Consider the following 15,806-nt stretch of genomic DNA (forward strand, 5'->3'; position numbering starts at 1 on the left):
TGGAGGAAAGAGCCAGCCCCAGGGAGGATGGGGAGGTGGGTGCCTGGGTTTGTTCCTTCTGCCCTAGGTCCCAGCTCCGGTACAGTGCAGCCACGCGCAGGGCTGGGCATGGGTCAGGCCATGTACCACCCGAGCCAGCTACGCCAGCTGAGATGGGGGCACCACTTGTGCTGCCATGTGCACATCCTCAGAGCCACGGGGCATTTCCTGGGTGCATTCCAGGGGAAGGGGGTGAACCGGTGCCCGCCTGGCAGAGCAGCAAACTGTACTGAGCTCCCCTGGGTGGCTCCTGAGCCCAGCAGCACCGTGCCGACCAGGTGGGATTGTGATGCTGGGCTGTTGTCATGGCCCTGGCAGGGAGTCAGGCACTGGGGGCTACGAGTCAATGGCCGTCTGCTCTGCCATCGCTCCCAGGAGCTCGCCGCACCGGGGAACGCACCGCCCGTCCTATGCACCGCGGGGGCCGAGCTCACCTGTGCCGGCCGGAACTGCAGCCCCCATGGGGCCTCAGCCCTCAGCGGCTGGGGGAGCCCCTGCAATCTGCTCACTTCAAAGCCAGAGTCAGCAGGTCACTGGGGCCTGGGACACCTGCTCCTCCCCGTCCCATTGCACTGGCAGCCCCCCCTTGCCCTGCCCAAACCGCTCGCATGGAGCCCGGGCTTGCGTCTGGCGGGGAGAGGCAGGCAGTGGGCCCTGCTGGGGTGGCCGTAGCCCTGGGGCAGAGGCCGGTTGTACCAGCCCTAGCTAGGCTCTGTGCCTGCCTGGGTGAGTGTGTGGGGCCCCTGTGGGGCACGGGGCCCATGGGAACCCCCTGGGGGAGGAGCTATAATATTTTTAAAGAGAGAAACTTTAATCCTTTATTTCAAAATCATGAAGCAACCACGTGTCAAGCGGCAGCACCCGGCAGCGCGGCCGCGGCAGCCGCCAAGCCCAGCGCCGGGCGCAGCCGCAGCTGGGAGCGCCAGGCCCTGGCTGCTGCCCCACGGGCTGCCCTGAGCGGGAGCCCACTGGCACCCGCTGGCAGGAGCTCCCAGTTCGGTCCCTGCCTGGCGGCTTGATGCCAAGGTGTGAAGGCAGGCAGACCGTGGGCTGCTCCAGTTTCCCCTGCAATCGGCACCTGGAGCGTCAGTGGAAATCTGGTGGCACGGCCACCTCCTGGTGCCACCTGCCCCTTGCCCTCACCAGGGCTCTCCCCGTGTCCAGCACGTTGGCACAGAACAGTGAGTCACTGCGGCCCAGTGGACCTCCCCCCGGCCCAAGTGGAGCAGTACATTATTTGCTAATTCAGAAACAAGAGGCAAAGCTTGGGTCTGCTGCTGGGTGGGGCGGGGCCAGGCCGTGGGGCCCTTCCATGCCCCCCACCAGGATGGGGGGGGCATCCCTGTGCCGTAGCCCCCAAATGGAGCTTCCTGGGTTCGGAGCTGAAGCAGCCTCTGCCCTGCCAGGCCCTGTGCTCCTGCCAGCAGCTGCTCTGCCCAACTCCAGGGGAAGCTGCCGCAGATTTTGGTTTGCAGTTTGAATTGTGGGGATCTAGGGGTGACCCCCAGGGCTTTTCCAAGGTGTTTGTCTCCCATAGAGGCCACAGGGGCTCGGTCTCCTCCTGCAGCCGCTGCCTGGTCCAGCTTTGTGGGGCAGTGACCCCAGCAAGCTCCTGCTGGTAACGGGTGCTCCTGTCCCCATCACTGACAGTGGGGGGCTCCCCTCCCCCCCAGTGCCCCAACCTATCCCGTCTGGCTCTCCCGGGACCGAGGCGAAGCTGCTCCTGCTCCCAGGGAGGCCACCCCTCCAGGGGCCCGTCCCTCCTGAGTCCGGGGCAGGCTCGGAAATGTGCCCAGCAGGCCCACGGCGAGTCCTGTGTGCTGCTCTCCAAGGCAGCGGGCAGAGGGGGCGCGGGCTGCCGGCTCAGCACACCAACTCCTGGGCAATCTCCTGCAGGGCTGGGAAGGGCTTCCGCGCCCCGGGCAGCTCCGTCTCCCGCCCCTCCAGGCCCCCCAGCTGCCGGCAGGGGCAGGGCATTGTGTAGGAGGCCACCAGCACCAGCTCCTTGTCCTCCTCGGGGCCACTGCTGCCCTCGCTCGCTGGGGCCTGCTCCGTCTCAGCCCGCACCGGGGACACCAGCTCCACCGCCGGGGCCGGGGCTGGGGCTGGGGCCAGCCAGGGGTGCTGGAGGCACTGCTCGGCCTTGGCCCGCTTCCTGCGGGCAGGAGGGAGGGGATTAGTGCTCTCAGCCTCGGAGTCCTCGGCCCTACCCCTGCGACTGCCCCCGGCCCGCATCGCTGCCCCGGGGCTGCCCTGCCTTCCCGTAGCTCCGAGAGCCCAGCCTTCCTCCCGTACCGTGCTCGCATCAGGGGTGACAGCCAAGCAACGAGCCCCCTCCCCAGGGACACCAGCGAGGCCAGCTCCAGGGCTGATCTCCCCAGGTGCCGGGAGCGCGTACTTGGCAGGAGGCTCTGACCCGGGTGCCACATGCCTGAGGCTGGCGTGGCAAGGTGTGACAAAGTGGGACTGTTCTTAATGTTTCCTCTGAATATTTTGGGGGTGCCTCAGTTTCCCCTATGCAGTTCTTAAGTATCTAGGTGGTGGGATAAGGGTGTATGATCGTTGCAGAGCCCTAGAGGGCAGGTGTGTGCAGGGGTCTGGACACAGAGAATGGCCGACACCCTGTTTCCTGGCCACTGATGGCCTGGGCCCTTCCCCCCTGCAAGGTGAGAGCTAAAGGGTTGGAGAACAAAGGAATCAGGTGACCTCCTGGCCCGGGAAAGGAACAAAGCCCAGAGGAGGAGGGGTGGGAGGGAGTTTCAGTTTGGGGCTGGCTGGGACATGGAGTGAAGTGCAGACGTGGCTGTCTGGCTCACTGCCTCCCAAAATGGACCCAGCTGAGGGGTCCTGTTCTCTGCACCTACAAGCTCTGTGTTAGACCATGTTCCTGTCGTCTAATAAACCTTCTGTTTTACTGGCTGGCGGAGAGTCCCGTCTAACTGCGGAGTTGGGGGCAGGACCCTCTGGTTTCCCCAGGACCCCGCCTGGGTGGACTCGCTGTGGGAAGCGCCCGGAGGGGCAGAGGAGGCTGAATGCTCCGAGGTCAGACCCAGGGAGGTGGGAGCCGGGTGAGCTGTGTGTCCTGCAGACAGGCTGCTCCCGGAGAGGAGACTTCCCCAGAGTCCTGCCTGGCTTCATGGGGAGCAGTTCCAGAGCATCGCGCGGGGACACCGAGACACAAGGCCAGGGGGCAGCAGCAGGTACCTGGGGTTCTTGACGAGCAGGGAGCGGATGAAGTCGATGGCCTGGGCAGAGATGCCCTGGAAGACGTCAGGCGGGAACTGCACGTTCACCTGCGAGATGTTCAGGAAGGTCTCCTGCTTGGTGTCACCCAGGAACGGCGACTCGCCCGTCAACATGACGTAGGTCAGCACCCCGACACTCCTGGGGAGAGGCCCTGGGGTCAGAGCCCGCGGGGAGCCCAGCGGGCCAGGGCCTGGCTCCCCCCGGCGCTAGCCGCCTGGTCTGTGTGTGACGGGAGGAGACAGCCGACAGGGTGGCACAGCCCCACAGCCAAGGCCAGACCCATGAGACTCGCTGGCTGTGCTCACCTCCCGGCCCCTCCCCAGGCTGAGCCCCCTGTCACCCCCACGCCTCTGCTGAGAGTCCTTCCCGGAGCTGGGGGGGCCGATGGAGGGGACCTAGCCCTGTGCACCCCCCCACACCCCCGCAGCAGTATTGGTCATGCCCCAAGTGGGCACTGCGCCCCCCACTGGGTGAGGGGCCGAGGACCCTGGGGCGGGGCAGAGCGCCTTCTGGGGGGAGAGTATCTGCAGGGGCAGGGGAGATTCGCGCCCTCTCCCGGGGTGCCCCATGCCAGGACAAGCAGGAACTCAGCTCTGCTGACGAGGCACCGCAAGCAAACGCTGCAGCTACCTGGTGACCTGTGGTGGGGGGAACATCACCAGCCGCCTCTTAGCGCCGGACCCCCGTGCGCCATTACCCTGCTCCCACCCCACAGGCGAAAGGACAGACCCGCCACCCTGACCCACAACAGGCCAGAGCTGACGCGTGCCCCCAGGAGAGGGCAAAGGGACCCCAGAAACCTACCACATGTCGGTGGCTGTGCTGATGGGCTCGTAGCTCAGGACCTCGGGGGCTGCAAAGGGAAACGTACGGGAGTTACGGGCCCTGCCGCTGGGGCCAGCCTCTGCCAGCGACTCTGCCCCTGGGTGAGGAGGGCGCCCAGGCCGGCAGCGGGGGGCACTGGAGGGGGCAGCAGCTGCGCAGCGAGCTCAGCACAGGGCTGAACCGGCTCGGGGCGGGACCCATGCCCCGTGCCCGTCTCTGCTGGAGCGAGGTGCCAGGGCCCTTGGGTACATGGCTCAGAACCCAGGCACTTGGGGCAGATTCACCCCCGTGAGTGCACGACCGTTGTCTGCAGCCCAACAGGGATGGTCCCCCCCCCTATCCCCGCCCCCTTCCCCCGCCCGTCCCCGGTCTCTGCTGCCAGCCGAGGTGCCACTTACCCACGTACTCCGGCGTGCCCAGAATCTCGCGCACCTCCCGCACGGCGTCCACCCGGCGCGACAGCCCGAAGTCCACAATGCGGATGTCGCCCAGGGGACTGCTGCTGGTCAGGAGGATGTTCTGGGGCTGCGGGGCAGGGGCAGGGTGTGAGCCGAGGGCAGGGGCCCTGGTGCCGGGGCAAGGGGAGGCTGCTGGGAGCGCTGGGGGAACCAGCCCTTTCCAAGCTTGTGTCCATCTGACCGCCCTCCCGGGCGCCCCCAGCAAGGCGGGTGCCAGACCCACCTCGGGCAGGAACGGCCACCCTCCCCCGCCCGGCCTCGCCGGTACCTTCAGGTCCAGGTGGACGACATTGTTCTGGTGCAGGTAGGCGACGCCACGCAGGATCTGCCGCACCAGCCGGATCACGTCCCGCTCGGTGAAGGCCTCGTCCTGCTCCGCCACGCACTGCTGGAAGATCTCCCCGCCGGCCGCGCTGGTGGGGGGGACGGCAGGTGAGGGGGGGACAGAGCACCTGCATGTGCTAGCCCGCCCCCCATCGCACGCTAACCCCCCCCCTTTTCCCCACTGCAGGCACAGCTCTGGCACCTGGCTCCCAGCCTCCCCCTCCACCCCTGGTGCTAAGCACTCGGCCCCGCTCCCCTCCAGTGCTGGGAGTCGAACCTAGGCATCCTGACTCTGCTCGTTTCACAAATGGCAGGCGGGCGGGGACCCCTCGGGGAAGGGCTCCACCCCCATTCCCTGCGTCAGCACAGCCCCCCCCAGGGCCCCGTTCCCCAGCCCCCTCCTGCCGGGATCCCAGGAGACGGCTCTTAGCAGCTCACTCTCCTGGCCCAGCCGCCGGGGCCAACACCCAGCCTGCTACTCGCTGGTTATGTCACCGCAGCAGCAGCCCCAGCGCCCAGAGGGCAGGGCCGTGCACCCAGCCTGGCAAGGCCCTGCCTGCCCCAGCGCCCGGCTCCAGGCCCAGCCCCGGCAGGGGGCGCAGGGAGCACGGCACCGTCCCCATGGAGCTGCTCGTTCCCACGCTGCTGACCCTAAGGTGCCCCCAAACAGCCAGGATGCAGCATGTTCCTGGGCGCCCGCCGGGCTGGTTCCTCGCCCGGGGTGTCTCTGCAGCTCTGCGCAGGACACCCTCCAGCCTGTGCCAGTGATTAACCAGGAACTGCCGGGGCCGTTTCCCTGCCAACTGGCCCACAGGGCTGTTCCCAGCCTCCTGGCAAGGGGTCACAGTGCCAGGCAGGCCCAGGCTGGGAGGGAACCAGGGGTTGGCCTCCAGGAACTGGGAGAGCCAGAAACCTCCCTGGGGAGCCTGCACCCATGGGACCAGTGAGGGCAGGAAGGGTTGGATACGGCTTCAGAGCAGGCCCCAGTCTAGGTGCCCCAGTGGGATGGGTGGGTCTTTGCCCATCCCCGGCCCTGCCACCCCAGGATCCTCTTCCCAGACCTCCCCTTTGGAGTCCAGCGATGTGCATCGTGGCAGCTAACCCCAGCACAGGCTGGCTGGCCCTTTAAAGGGAGCTGCTGGCCCCAGCTGGCTGGGATCAGAGGGGTGATGGCCCTGGAGGAGCTGAGACCTCAGGTTGAGTAGAGGAACCACAGCGAGCAGCTGGGCTGGCCCCGGCCCCGAGTGAGGGGCTGCAGCAGGTTGCTGGGGGCTCCGGGAAGGTGCCTGGGACGCGGGGCTCTAGTCCAGAGGCAGGAAGGTAACTCTGAGGGGACTGGCCTGAAGGGAGCCCAAGTGGGGTGAAAGCAGCCTTGGTTTGTTACCCTGGAAGGGGACTGAATTCTGAGGGAGTCAGCTGGAGGGCTGAGCCCACGAGACCGGGAGTGCCTGCCGTGCCACGCTCAGCCACGCGGGAGGCTAGCGGGTAACCACGCCCTCTGGCCCCCGCTGGAAGCCAGGAAGGGAGGGGGCAGATCGTGGCTTTCCGGGGCTGCAGGGCGCTGCCCCTGGTGCCCTGGCTTTGTGCGCTCGGCGCACCTGAGCAGAGGGGCGAGGTAGCAGCTGGCCCAGGCAGGGAGCCGTGGGTTCTGTGACTGCAGGAACTGGGGCCAGTCCCCAGTGTAGGCAAGGCCACGGAGGGGTCACTCCAGGCTGAGCTGCTCCTCAAATCTGGGGGGACTCTCTAGGGGACATCAGAGGCAGCAAGGCCCAGTGGTGAGGGCCCTGGACTGGGTGTCCGAACACCTAGGTTCTACTCCTGACTTGCCATGGGACCTTGGGCCTGTCCCTTCCCTTCTCTGGTCCCCTCCCACCCTGGTCTTGCCTAGTCAGCTTGAAACCTGTAGGCAGGGACTGCGCTAGGCTCTGCACTGCGCACTGGGGGCCCTGATCTCGGATGCGGCTTGTCAGCCCCACTGCAGGAGCGGAGGGAGCGTGCGGACGGGCAGGTTTGCTTAGCTCACCTCATGCTGTGGTTACAGCGAGAGCAGATCACAGCCCCGTTCTGGGTGCAGAAAACACAGACAAAACCACTGGCTGCTTCTGGGAACTCGAGGCCGAGCTACCGCCGCGTTTCAGAGACTGCCACCCACGCACCTTTCCCAGCGGCCGCACAGCACGCCGGCAGCGGGCAGGGGCCAGCTGGGGAGCAGAATCCATCCGCCTTTCCAGCGGGCCCAAGACCCCCAGGGCTAGCGAGGCACTTTCAGAAAATCCCCAGAGCAGCTGCAAGCTTCTGTTTCCACCTGCGTGCCCAGCGGGGAGGGGTGTAGTTGCCAGGAAGGCCCAGGTCTCACGGGGTCCCCCAGCCACCTGGGCAGGTGCCTGCTGCCAGCACCACGTCAAGGGCTGTGTAATTAGCTGGTGTTTACACTGGCGCAAGGGGCCCAGGGTAGCATCCATGCCCAACACGCTCGTTACCCGGATGCCCAGCCTGCCTCACGTGCCCATGGCATCGTGCCGGCAACAGCCAGCCCCAGCCCAGCCCCTCCCGCTTGTTCCAGGACCAGTGAGGGGGGTACTTAGGAGGGTCCCAGCACCTCAGGGTCACCGGTTCCGACCTGGCCTGAGTGAGGAATGCCCCCTAGGCCTTGCTCCGTCCAGTCCCTACAGGGACATGAAGGTCGAGCTCTCCCTCCTCCCTGGAGGGCAGAGCATGGGACCGTCCAGAGGCCCTGCCAGTAGCAAGAGCTCCTTTCCCACTGCAGGGGGCTGCCGGACCCATAGAACCAGCCCTCCCCCACCAACAGTACAGGGTCCCCCTTGCTCCGTTCCACCCCATGATCAGCCCCACCGTCCCCTCAGCCCTGCGGTGTGTCACTCCTGTCTCCTGCCACTCCCGTCCCGACGTCACTGTCCCGGCACCACCTGGGTCTCTTTCCCGGTAAGTGAGCCTGGCCTGGTTCGTGCAGAGGCCCCAGACAGGAAGCCACGCTCTCTAGGGACCCAGCCTGGGCCCTGTGGTGGAGCCGTGCGGGCAGGATGCGGCCCCGAGATCAGCAGCTGCCCGGAAAGAGAGCTGAGAAACGGGGCTGAGGCTGTTTCTCAGACACGCTCTGGTTAAGTCACTTCCTGCTGAGCTCAGCCCCAGCCATGCAGCCAGCCGAGGCAGCAGGTTTCAAGCACAGGTGCCAGGCAGGGCAGGGAGCTGGTGCCCTGACACGGGCCCCACCGCAGCCTGTAGGTACCCCCTGTCCGCACTCTATGGTCAGGCTGTTCTAGGACCCTGGGAAGCACGTTCTAGCCACAGGAGGCTGCAGGGCCCTGATCAGAGACACCTCCCTGCAGCACCAAGGAGAATCCTCGAATCTCTGGGTGGGAAGGGACCTCAGGAGGTCACCTAGTCCAACTCCCTGCTCGAAGCAGGACCGATCCCCACTAAATCATCCCAGCCAGGGCTTCGTTAAGCCTGACCTTAAAAACCCCAAAGGAAGGAGATTCCACCACCTCCCTAGGGAACCCATGCCAGCGCTTCTCCACCCTCCTAGTGAAAAAGTTTTTCCTAATATCCAACCTAAACCTCCCCCACTGCAACTTGAGACCATGCCCCGCTCTGTAGAGGGTCCTGCCCCCGCCGACCCCACTGGCTGGACCAGGGAATGGGCCCAGCGGGCAGCCTTCGCGATGCAGAGCCAGGGGCGTGTATGGAAGGGCTGGGGCCGCGAGACCAGCAAAGAGGTGAGGCAGCGTGGGGCCCCGGCTGGGCTCAGCGTGGGGCCGAGGCGTGAGGGGCAGGGGGCCCTGTCTGCCCAGGCCCATGGCGGCGAGGAGCCCCGACCCGAGCCGCCGTCCGGCGCTCACCACTCCAGCACCAGCACGATCTCGGCGGGCGTCTCGTAGACTTCGTGCAGATCCACCACGTGGGGGCTGCGGGCGGCCAGCTCCAGCACGGCGATCTCGTTGATGATGTCGAGCCGGCAGTCCTCGCCCTTGCGCCGCTTCCGCAGGAACTTGGCTGCGAACTCCCGGCCCGTGGCCTTCTCCAGGCACTTCTTCACCACCGCGAACTTGCCCCTGCGGAAAGGAGCCATCAGGGAACTGAGCAGGGGCTGGCCCCGGCCCCTCCATCACCACGCCCCCTCCCCACGCTGCGCGGCCCCCCCTGCCCTCCCTCCCCATCTCTTCGCAGCCAGCCCCCGCCCCGGCGAGCCCCTGAGCTGTGAGAGTCACCACAAGGTGCAGCTTCCGCGACTCAGGGACCAGCCCTGGGCCCCCAGCCCTGGGCCCAACCCCCTGCCCGTCCCCCACAGGCTGTAGTGCCCACGGTCCTCTCCCCCATGGGGGTACACCCCCCTGCCCCAGCCTGTGACCGAGCAGCCCCCTTTGTGCAAATGCCCCAGCCTCTGCTTCCCGCAGGAAGCTGGGGACACAGAGGTGAAGGAGCAGCCAGGCTGGGGGTGCTGGCCCGAAGGGTTTAAGTGGTACTCGGGCCAGTGAAGGAGCCTTCAGCCTCCCCTGCTATGGCCTGCACCCACCGGCGGTGCCAGGCCCAGGGCGGGCGCTGACAGGGAGGCCCGGCGGGGGGAGCATACAGGGGCCTGGGTCAGAGGGAGGGCGGAGATGGCTCTACTCAGTGCTGAGAAGGGGGTGCACAGGCCTCCCCAGCGTCATGCACCCCGACTGCCAACCCGGCCCCCAGCACTGCAGAGACCCTACAGCTCCCCTGTGGCCCCCGAGCAGGGGTACGGCCCGGTATCCCCATTATCCACAGCTGCGTTCTGGGGCTGGAGAGTGACAGCCTGGCTGGGGACCTCTGGGACCTGCGGTATCCACAGGGCCCCCTCCCTGTGGGGGAGCGCGACTTGCAGCTTAGCTCCCCCAGGGCCAGCCCCAGAGCCACTCAGACGCCCCCATCCCCCTGCCAGGGGAGCGCCCTGCAGATTTGCACCTGGGGGGAAGAAGCCACCAAGCAGGGGCCGGGGTAGCTCCCGCCCTGCAGGCAGAAGGGTCACGCGGGGCAGGGAGGAGCCAGGATCCCAGGATCTCACCGTGTAAACAGAGAGGTTCCCTGCTGCCGTTTCCAGGAACCCCTCGCCTAAGGGGAACCACGTGTCCCAGGCACCAGACTCCGCTCCTCAGCGAGCGGCAGCTGGGGGCACCCCAGAACCCCAGCACACAGGCCCACTTGCACTGTGCCCACCAAGCCCCAGGAGACCCTGGGGCAGCAGCCAGCAGGAGCTCAGAGACCTGCCAGCACTTCCCCCACAGGCTGCTTCATGCCATACACGTGGGTCCCAACCGACCCACACGGCTCCAGGCACAACCAGACAGCGGCAGCCCCTCCTGCGAGCCAGAGGAGCCGAGCACTCACCCTGCACAGGATCGCAGCCACCTCACCCTGGCCCCCCAGCTCTGGCTCCAACCACCCCATAAGCCCAAGCAGAACCCGGCTTCCAGGCGAAGTCCCGGCCCAGCCCTACCAAAACTGCCCCTTGGCTATGAGAGAGAGAGAGACAGGGCTTTCCTGGCTGGCACAGGCCACCCCATCCTGGCACGAAGCAGCCCTTCACCCTTGCCAGCCGGCCCCACGCTGTGCCATGCCATGCCAGGAAACCGTGCATCAGCCAGCACCTGGGCCCTTGTACAGCCTGAGTCTCTCCCTGTCTCGCGTCATTGGCCCCGAAGAAAAGCGGGAGGAAGCCAGAGCAAATTGCTCCCAATTAGCCGGAGCCACCCAGGGACCTAGCCCTTGTCCCCGGGCGTCAATCGGCGCGTCACAGGCCAGGCCACCCAGCCAGGCCCGACCTGCCACACGCAGTGTCTGGGGCCTCTCCTAGCAAGGCCCTTTTAGGGAGTTGGCCCCTCAGGCAGGCCGCCCATCCCCTGTCCCCGGGCTCCAGAGACAAGTGGCCTGGGTGAGGCTAGCGAGAGATGACAGACCCCTCGCCCGGCTGCTCCCCCGGCTGCACCATTGGACAGAACTGGAGAGCTGGCTCCTGCCCAGCCCCAAGCCGCTCGGCTGTTCTCAGGGCCACCTCTGGCGACAGCCGCTCGTCCCCGGGGGAGCCCCACTTTGGGAGCTGGCTTTCCACTGGCAGCACGCAACCTGTCCTGGGCCCAGGGCTCTCCAGGGACCACTGGGGCATGGGCTAGTCCAATTCACTGGTCAGCTGGCCCCAGCCACTATGGCACCTGGCAGGAGCATGGCAGGACTCCCCTCTCTGAGCCAGGGCTCCCTGCGGGTCACTTAACGCCCTGCGGCAGGCATGGGCAGCAGCTGCTCTGCACTCTCCTGGGCTGGGCCAAGCAGTTGGGGGGGAAGGGTGGGCCCTCCCTCCAGGATGAACCCTCCAGTTTATTGCCATGCAGCCTGGGGACCCTGGGGTAAGCTGGGAGCCGCTGGCCTCCCTGGTCAGGTGCACAGAGAAGTGGGGCAGGAGCAGCGACTGGAATTCCAGCCCAGGGGGATGCCCTTTGCCTCCCGCCCAGCAGCCCCAGAGCCCTTTGCTCCAGCCACCACCCAGCTAGAGGAGCTCCCTTCCCAGGAGCTCGGCCAGCCGTCTCCACCGTGTGCCCAGCCTGGGCTGACCCAGGATTCACGGCCTCCCGTCCCCAGGAGCCTGTTCATTGCCCCTGAGCGAGCAGAAATTGGACACGAGTGCGTCGCGCTGCAGGGACGTTTCATGCCGCAGCGGGTCAGCATCTCGCTCTCTCCCTGCAGCTCGAGGAGTTGACACCCCCCACCCCAACTGCTCCTCACTGGACCCCACGGCCAGGGCAGCTGAAGGAGACCGCAGCCCCTTCTCTGCAGACCCACACTGTGGGGCTCGTCCCCAGGGTGTCCTGTGCTAAGCTGGGGCAGATGAGACAGGCTCCGCCTGGAGCCACTTCTCCTCCTGCAGGAAATGAGCCACCTGCTTCCATGGCTTGTGCTCCCAAAGCCAGAGGGGCAGCTGCAGCCAGCGAGCTCCTGAGGATGATGCAGGGAGCAGGCCAGGGGCTAGGTGCCCGAAAGGAGCCCCCCGGTTCTGCTTCCCTCTATGCCCAGGAAATGCAGGGACCAGCAAGCTCCCAGCTCTGTGGTCAGCCGGACTCCTGGGTGGGTCCTCGAAGTGTTGCTCAGATCAGACAGTGCCAGGAGATGGGCATGGGGGCTGTGCAGCCCAGCAGGGCCCAGCTGCTTTGAACCCAGCACTCTGGGCTCACAGGTGCCACCCAATGGCATCTGGGCCCAACCACGGGGGCGGGGGCAGGTGTTTCCCCAGCAGACTGGATTTGGTTCATCTTGGCTCCTCCTTATGCACCTCCCAGGCCAGCCTGATGTGCCGACCCCACTCGAGAGAGACCCAGAACAGGAATGGCTGGGGGGGTGGAAGAGGGGGCTGTCGGTCAAGGTTGTGGGGCACCAGAAAAGCTTGTGTCTAGGGAGCCCGGGTGAGTAGCAAGGGCTGCAGGGCGGGCTAGAGGGGCACCAGCAGAGCTGCTGCAGGAAGCTTGCTCAGGACTGGGCCTGGCTCCAGCCATGGGCAGTTTGTCTCTCACTTTCACAAGCTCTGAACTTCATGCTTAAATTCCTCTTTAAAAAAAGCATAAGGAGAGCAGGCGCCACTCCCTGAGGGGCGGGGAGGGGCTACACAGCCACCCACTAGGGGTCTCTCGGCTCTTTCCGGCGGTACAAGGACTGTGCACTGCGCTGGACACCGGAGACCTGGGTTCAGTTCCCATCTTTGCCACAGACTCCCCGTGTGACCTTGGCTGCGTCCCTTCATCTCTCTGGGCCTCAGTCCCCAGCAGTGGGATGGAGATGATTGTTCCCTTCCTCGCAGGGAGGCTGGGGGGACACAATCCACCAGTGACTGTGACGCTCAGACACTGGGGTGGGGCAGCTGGGCCTATCTCCTGGCTCTGCCAGAAACGGGGCCGCACTGGCCCCTGGGCCACAGGCACAAACGGAAAGGAGGCCCTGCGGGCTGCTCCCAGGGTGACGTTCTCAGGGTCGGAAGGTGGGGGCCAGCCTCTGTGCTACCTTCCCCTTGCTGAGGGCAGGCAGCAGCCAGTGTGGACTAGGGCAAGAGGCGGCTGGCACAATGGCTAAGACAGGGTGAGATGCCAAGTCCTCGCCCAGGCCGCGAGGGCATCAGGCTCCGGCTCAGAAATAGCCTCCGCCACAAGAACCCAGCTGCAGCCGTCTGTCCCGGGCAGAGTGTGCTGCTAAAGATAGCCAGGGTGGGTACCAGCTCCGGCCTCAGCCCTGGGGAATCCAGGGCTGCTTTCAGAGTGCCAGCAGCCTGCTAAACACAGAGAGCTCCCCCATGCCGGTGGCTGCTCGTGCTACGCCTAGGGCACGCCACCTGCCCAGCACCCAGTGACTCCGCTCTGTGCAGAGCCGCACGCCACCGGGAGATTGGTCTCCTCTTGGCTAGCAGGAACTCAGCAGGTAGCAAGGGAGTTGCTCTAAGCAAGAAACCGCACCGCACTCGGCTTCCGACAGTCTGCAGAGCACTGAAATGCTGGGGGACCTCCCTGCAACCAGCTCCCCCCGCCTGACACCGGGCAGCTACAGCCAAACGGCACTTCAGCGGCGGGAAAACCAGCGTTTGACAAAGCCAGGCGCCGGGGGAAGGTCTCAGAGAGATGGGGGTGCAGGGCTCTCTGCCCTGTGGGGGGGGGGGGAACAGTTACAGGCTGTCTGCCTGCGGGGGGGGAAGGGTTACAGGCTCTCTGCCCAGCGGAGGGCTCTCTGCCCCCGTGTGTGGCTGTGGTTTGTGCGACAAGAGATACTTCCTTCACCAGAAGCTGCTGTATTTCCTTCCCCTCCCCCAGACGCCGCAGCCCGACCTGGGCACTTTCGGTTGGTGCCAGAAGCACCAGCGAAGTGAGGAGATGGGCTAGGAAAGGCCCTTTCCATGCCCCCCACGGGTTATTTCAGGCCCCAGAGGGGAGGGGGATCCCAGTGGCATCCCCCCACCCCCCAGTCCGTGCTGTGCCCAGCTCCCTGCTGCAAGCCTGGCTTAGGGGTCAGCTGAGGACACTGGCGGTGCCTGCAAGGAGGCCTCCCCACCCCTGCTCCAGGCGGCAGAGTGAGTGACAAACCCCAAGGGCCTGGCGGCATCTGGCGATTCCACCACCTCCTCTCCCGTCCCCGGCTCTCAGCCAAGAGCTGCTGCCACAACCTGCAGGGCCCCGGGCTCAGGGCTTGTCCCCTGCCTCAGTGGCCCTGGGCTGTGACGCCCACGGGGGCAGCTTTGTTCAGTGCTCCCCGCATGTGGGCACCAGCGGTGCGGCCCCAAGCGAGGCCACACACATCGCGCCCCCCCCGGGGGCTCGGAGCCTGCTCCCAACTTCCACCGCGCACTCGCGGCCCCCACCGCGGGCGCTCGCAGCCGGGGGGCGAGGCCCCAAAACAGCGCTTGGCCTACGCTTCCCCAGGCCGAGACACCCGGGCCATTCACACACACAGTGACACACACCCACAGCGACACCCGGGCCATTCACACACACACAGAGTGACACACACCCACAGCGACACCCGGGCCATTCACACACACACACAGTGACACACACACCCACAGCGACACCCGGGCCATTCACACACACACACAGTGACACCCGGGCCATTCACACACACAGTGACACACACAGCGACACCCGAGCCATTCACACACACACAGAGTGACACACACACCCACAGCGACACCCGGGCCATTCACACACACACAGAGTGACACACACACACAGCGACACCCAGGCCATTCACACACATACACAGTGACACACACCCACAGCGACACCCGTGCCATTCACACACACACACAGTGACACACACCCACAGCGACACCTGGGCCATTCACACACACACACAGTGACACACACCCACAGCGACACCTGGGCCATTCACACACACACAGAGTGACACACACACACAGCGACACCCGGGCCATTCACACACACACAGAGTGACACACACACACAGCGACACCCGGGCCATTCACACACACCCACAGTGACACACACACCCACAGCGACACCCGGGCCATTCACACACACCCACAGTGACACCCGGGCCATTCACACACACAGTGACACACACAGCGACACCCGGGCCATTCACACACACAGCGACACACACACCCCACAGTGACACCCAGGCCATTCACACACACAGTGACACACACAGCGACACCCGGGCCATTCACACACACAGCGACACACACACCCCACAGCGACACCCGGGCCATTCACACACAGCAACACACATCCCCCCCCCAACTAATTCACACACTGCCAAGCACAAGCTGAGCGGTCTCACACACACACATTCACACACTGACACACGTACAAAGTGAAACACCCCCCCCCGCACCTGCCAGACTCAGCCCCCCTCTCCTTGCTGCGGGCCGGTGACTGAGGGGCGAGCGGGTCCCCAGCCTGGGGGCACCACGGGGGACCCCTCCAGCCCGCCGCTCACCTGCCCAGCTCCCGGCCCAGCAGCGTGTAGCTGTCGGCGAAGCGCTCCGTGCGGATGCGGGTCTGGGTGTGGGCGGCCATGCCCCGGCGGCTCATGCTGGACGGGGCGCCCAGGGGACGCTGCCGAGACGCTCGGGTCCCGGTGCTGGCCCCGTCCCGGGCGAGGGGGAAGCGGCTCTGGACGGGTCGGTCCCGAGGCCGGGGCCAGCTCTGGTGTGCAGCGAAGTCTGGCTCGGCAGGGCCGGGGGGGGCCGCTCAGCCCCGGCGGCGTCTCCTCCTCCCGGAGGCGGCTCCAGGCCCGGTCCCTCCCCCTGCCTCTGCGGCGGCGGCTCGCTGGGGATGGGGGGGTCCGTGCTGCAGACAGCGCGTGGGACGAGAGACCCCCCCCAGCCACGGGGACACACCTGGGGACCCTGGACGTGGGCACCCAGGTGAGGCCTCCGTGGGG

General features: G+C 66.2%; 1 protein-coding gene across 1 annotated transcript; it reads right to left on the minus strand.

Annotated features, from left to right (window-relative positions):
• Positions 1-322: 322 nt before the first annotated feature.
• On the minus strand, positions 323-15,542 carry LOC140904005 (serine/threonine-protein kinase 17A-like). The gene is made up of 7 exons (XM_073326124.1): positions 15,360-15,542; positions 8,753-8,965; positions 4,837-4,981; positions 4,509-4,635; positions 4,090-4,138; positions 3,244-3,423; positions 323-2,194 (listed from the first exon to the last, which is right to left on the minus strand). The coding sequence occupies exons 1-7, from the start codon at positions 15,452-15,454 to the stop codon at positions 1,903-1,905; spliced, it is 1,101 nt and encodes a 366-aa protein (XP_073182225.1). The 5' UTR covers positions 15,455-15,542; the 3' UTR covers positions 323-1,902.
• Between the last annotated feature and the right edge of the window lie 264 nt (positions 15,543-15,806).

The sequence above is a fragment of the Lepidochelys kempii genome, chromosome 27, assembly GCF_965140265.1.
Source record: "Lepidochelys kempii isolate rLepKem1 chromosome 27, rLepKem1.hap2, whole genome shotgun sequence".
NCBI classification, from domain to species: Eukaryota; Metazoa; Chordata; order Testudines; family Cheloniidae; genus Lepidochelys; species Lepidochelys kempii.

Bases quoted from the DNA above. Each gene is read 5' to 3' on its own strand.
- LOC140904005 (XM_073326124.1), bottom strand. From the start codon at position 15,454: ATGAGCCGCCGGGGCATGGCCGCCCACACCCAGACCCGCATCCGCACG. The intron at 8,966-15,359 runs GTGAGCGGCGGG...TCCTTTCCGCAG, and splicing joins CTGGGCCGGGAGCTGGGCAG to GGGCAAGTTCGCGGTGGTGA. The intron at 4,636-4,836 runs GTACCGGCGAGG...CCTGCCCCGCAG, and splicing joins TCGTCCACCTGGACCTGAAG to CCCCAGAACATCCTCCTGAC.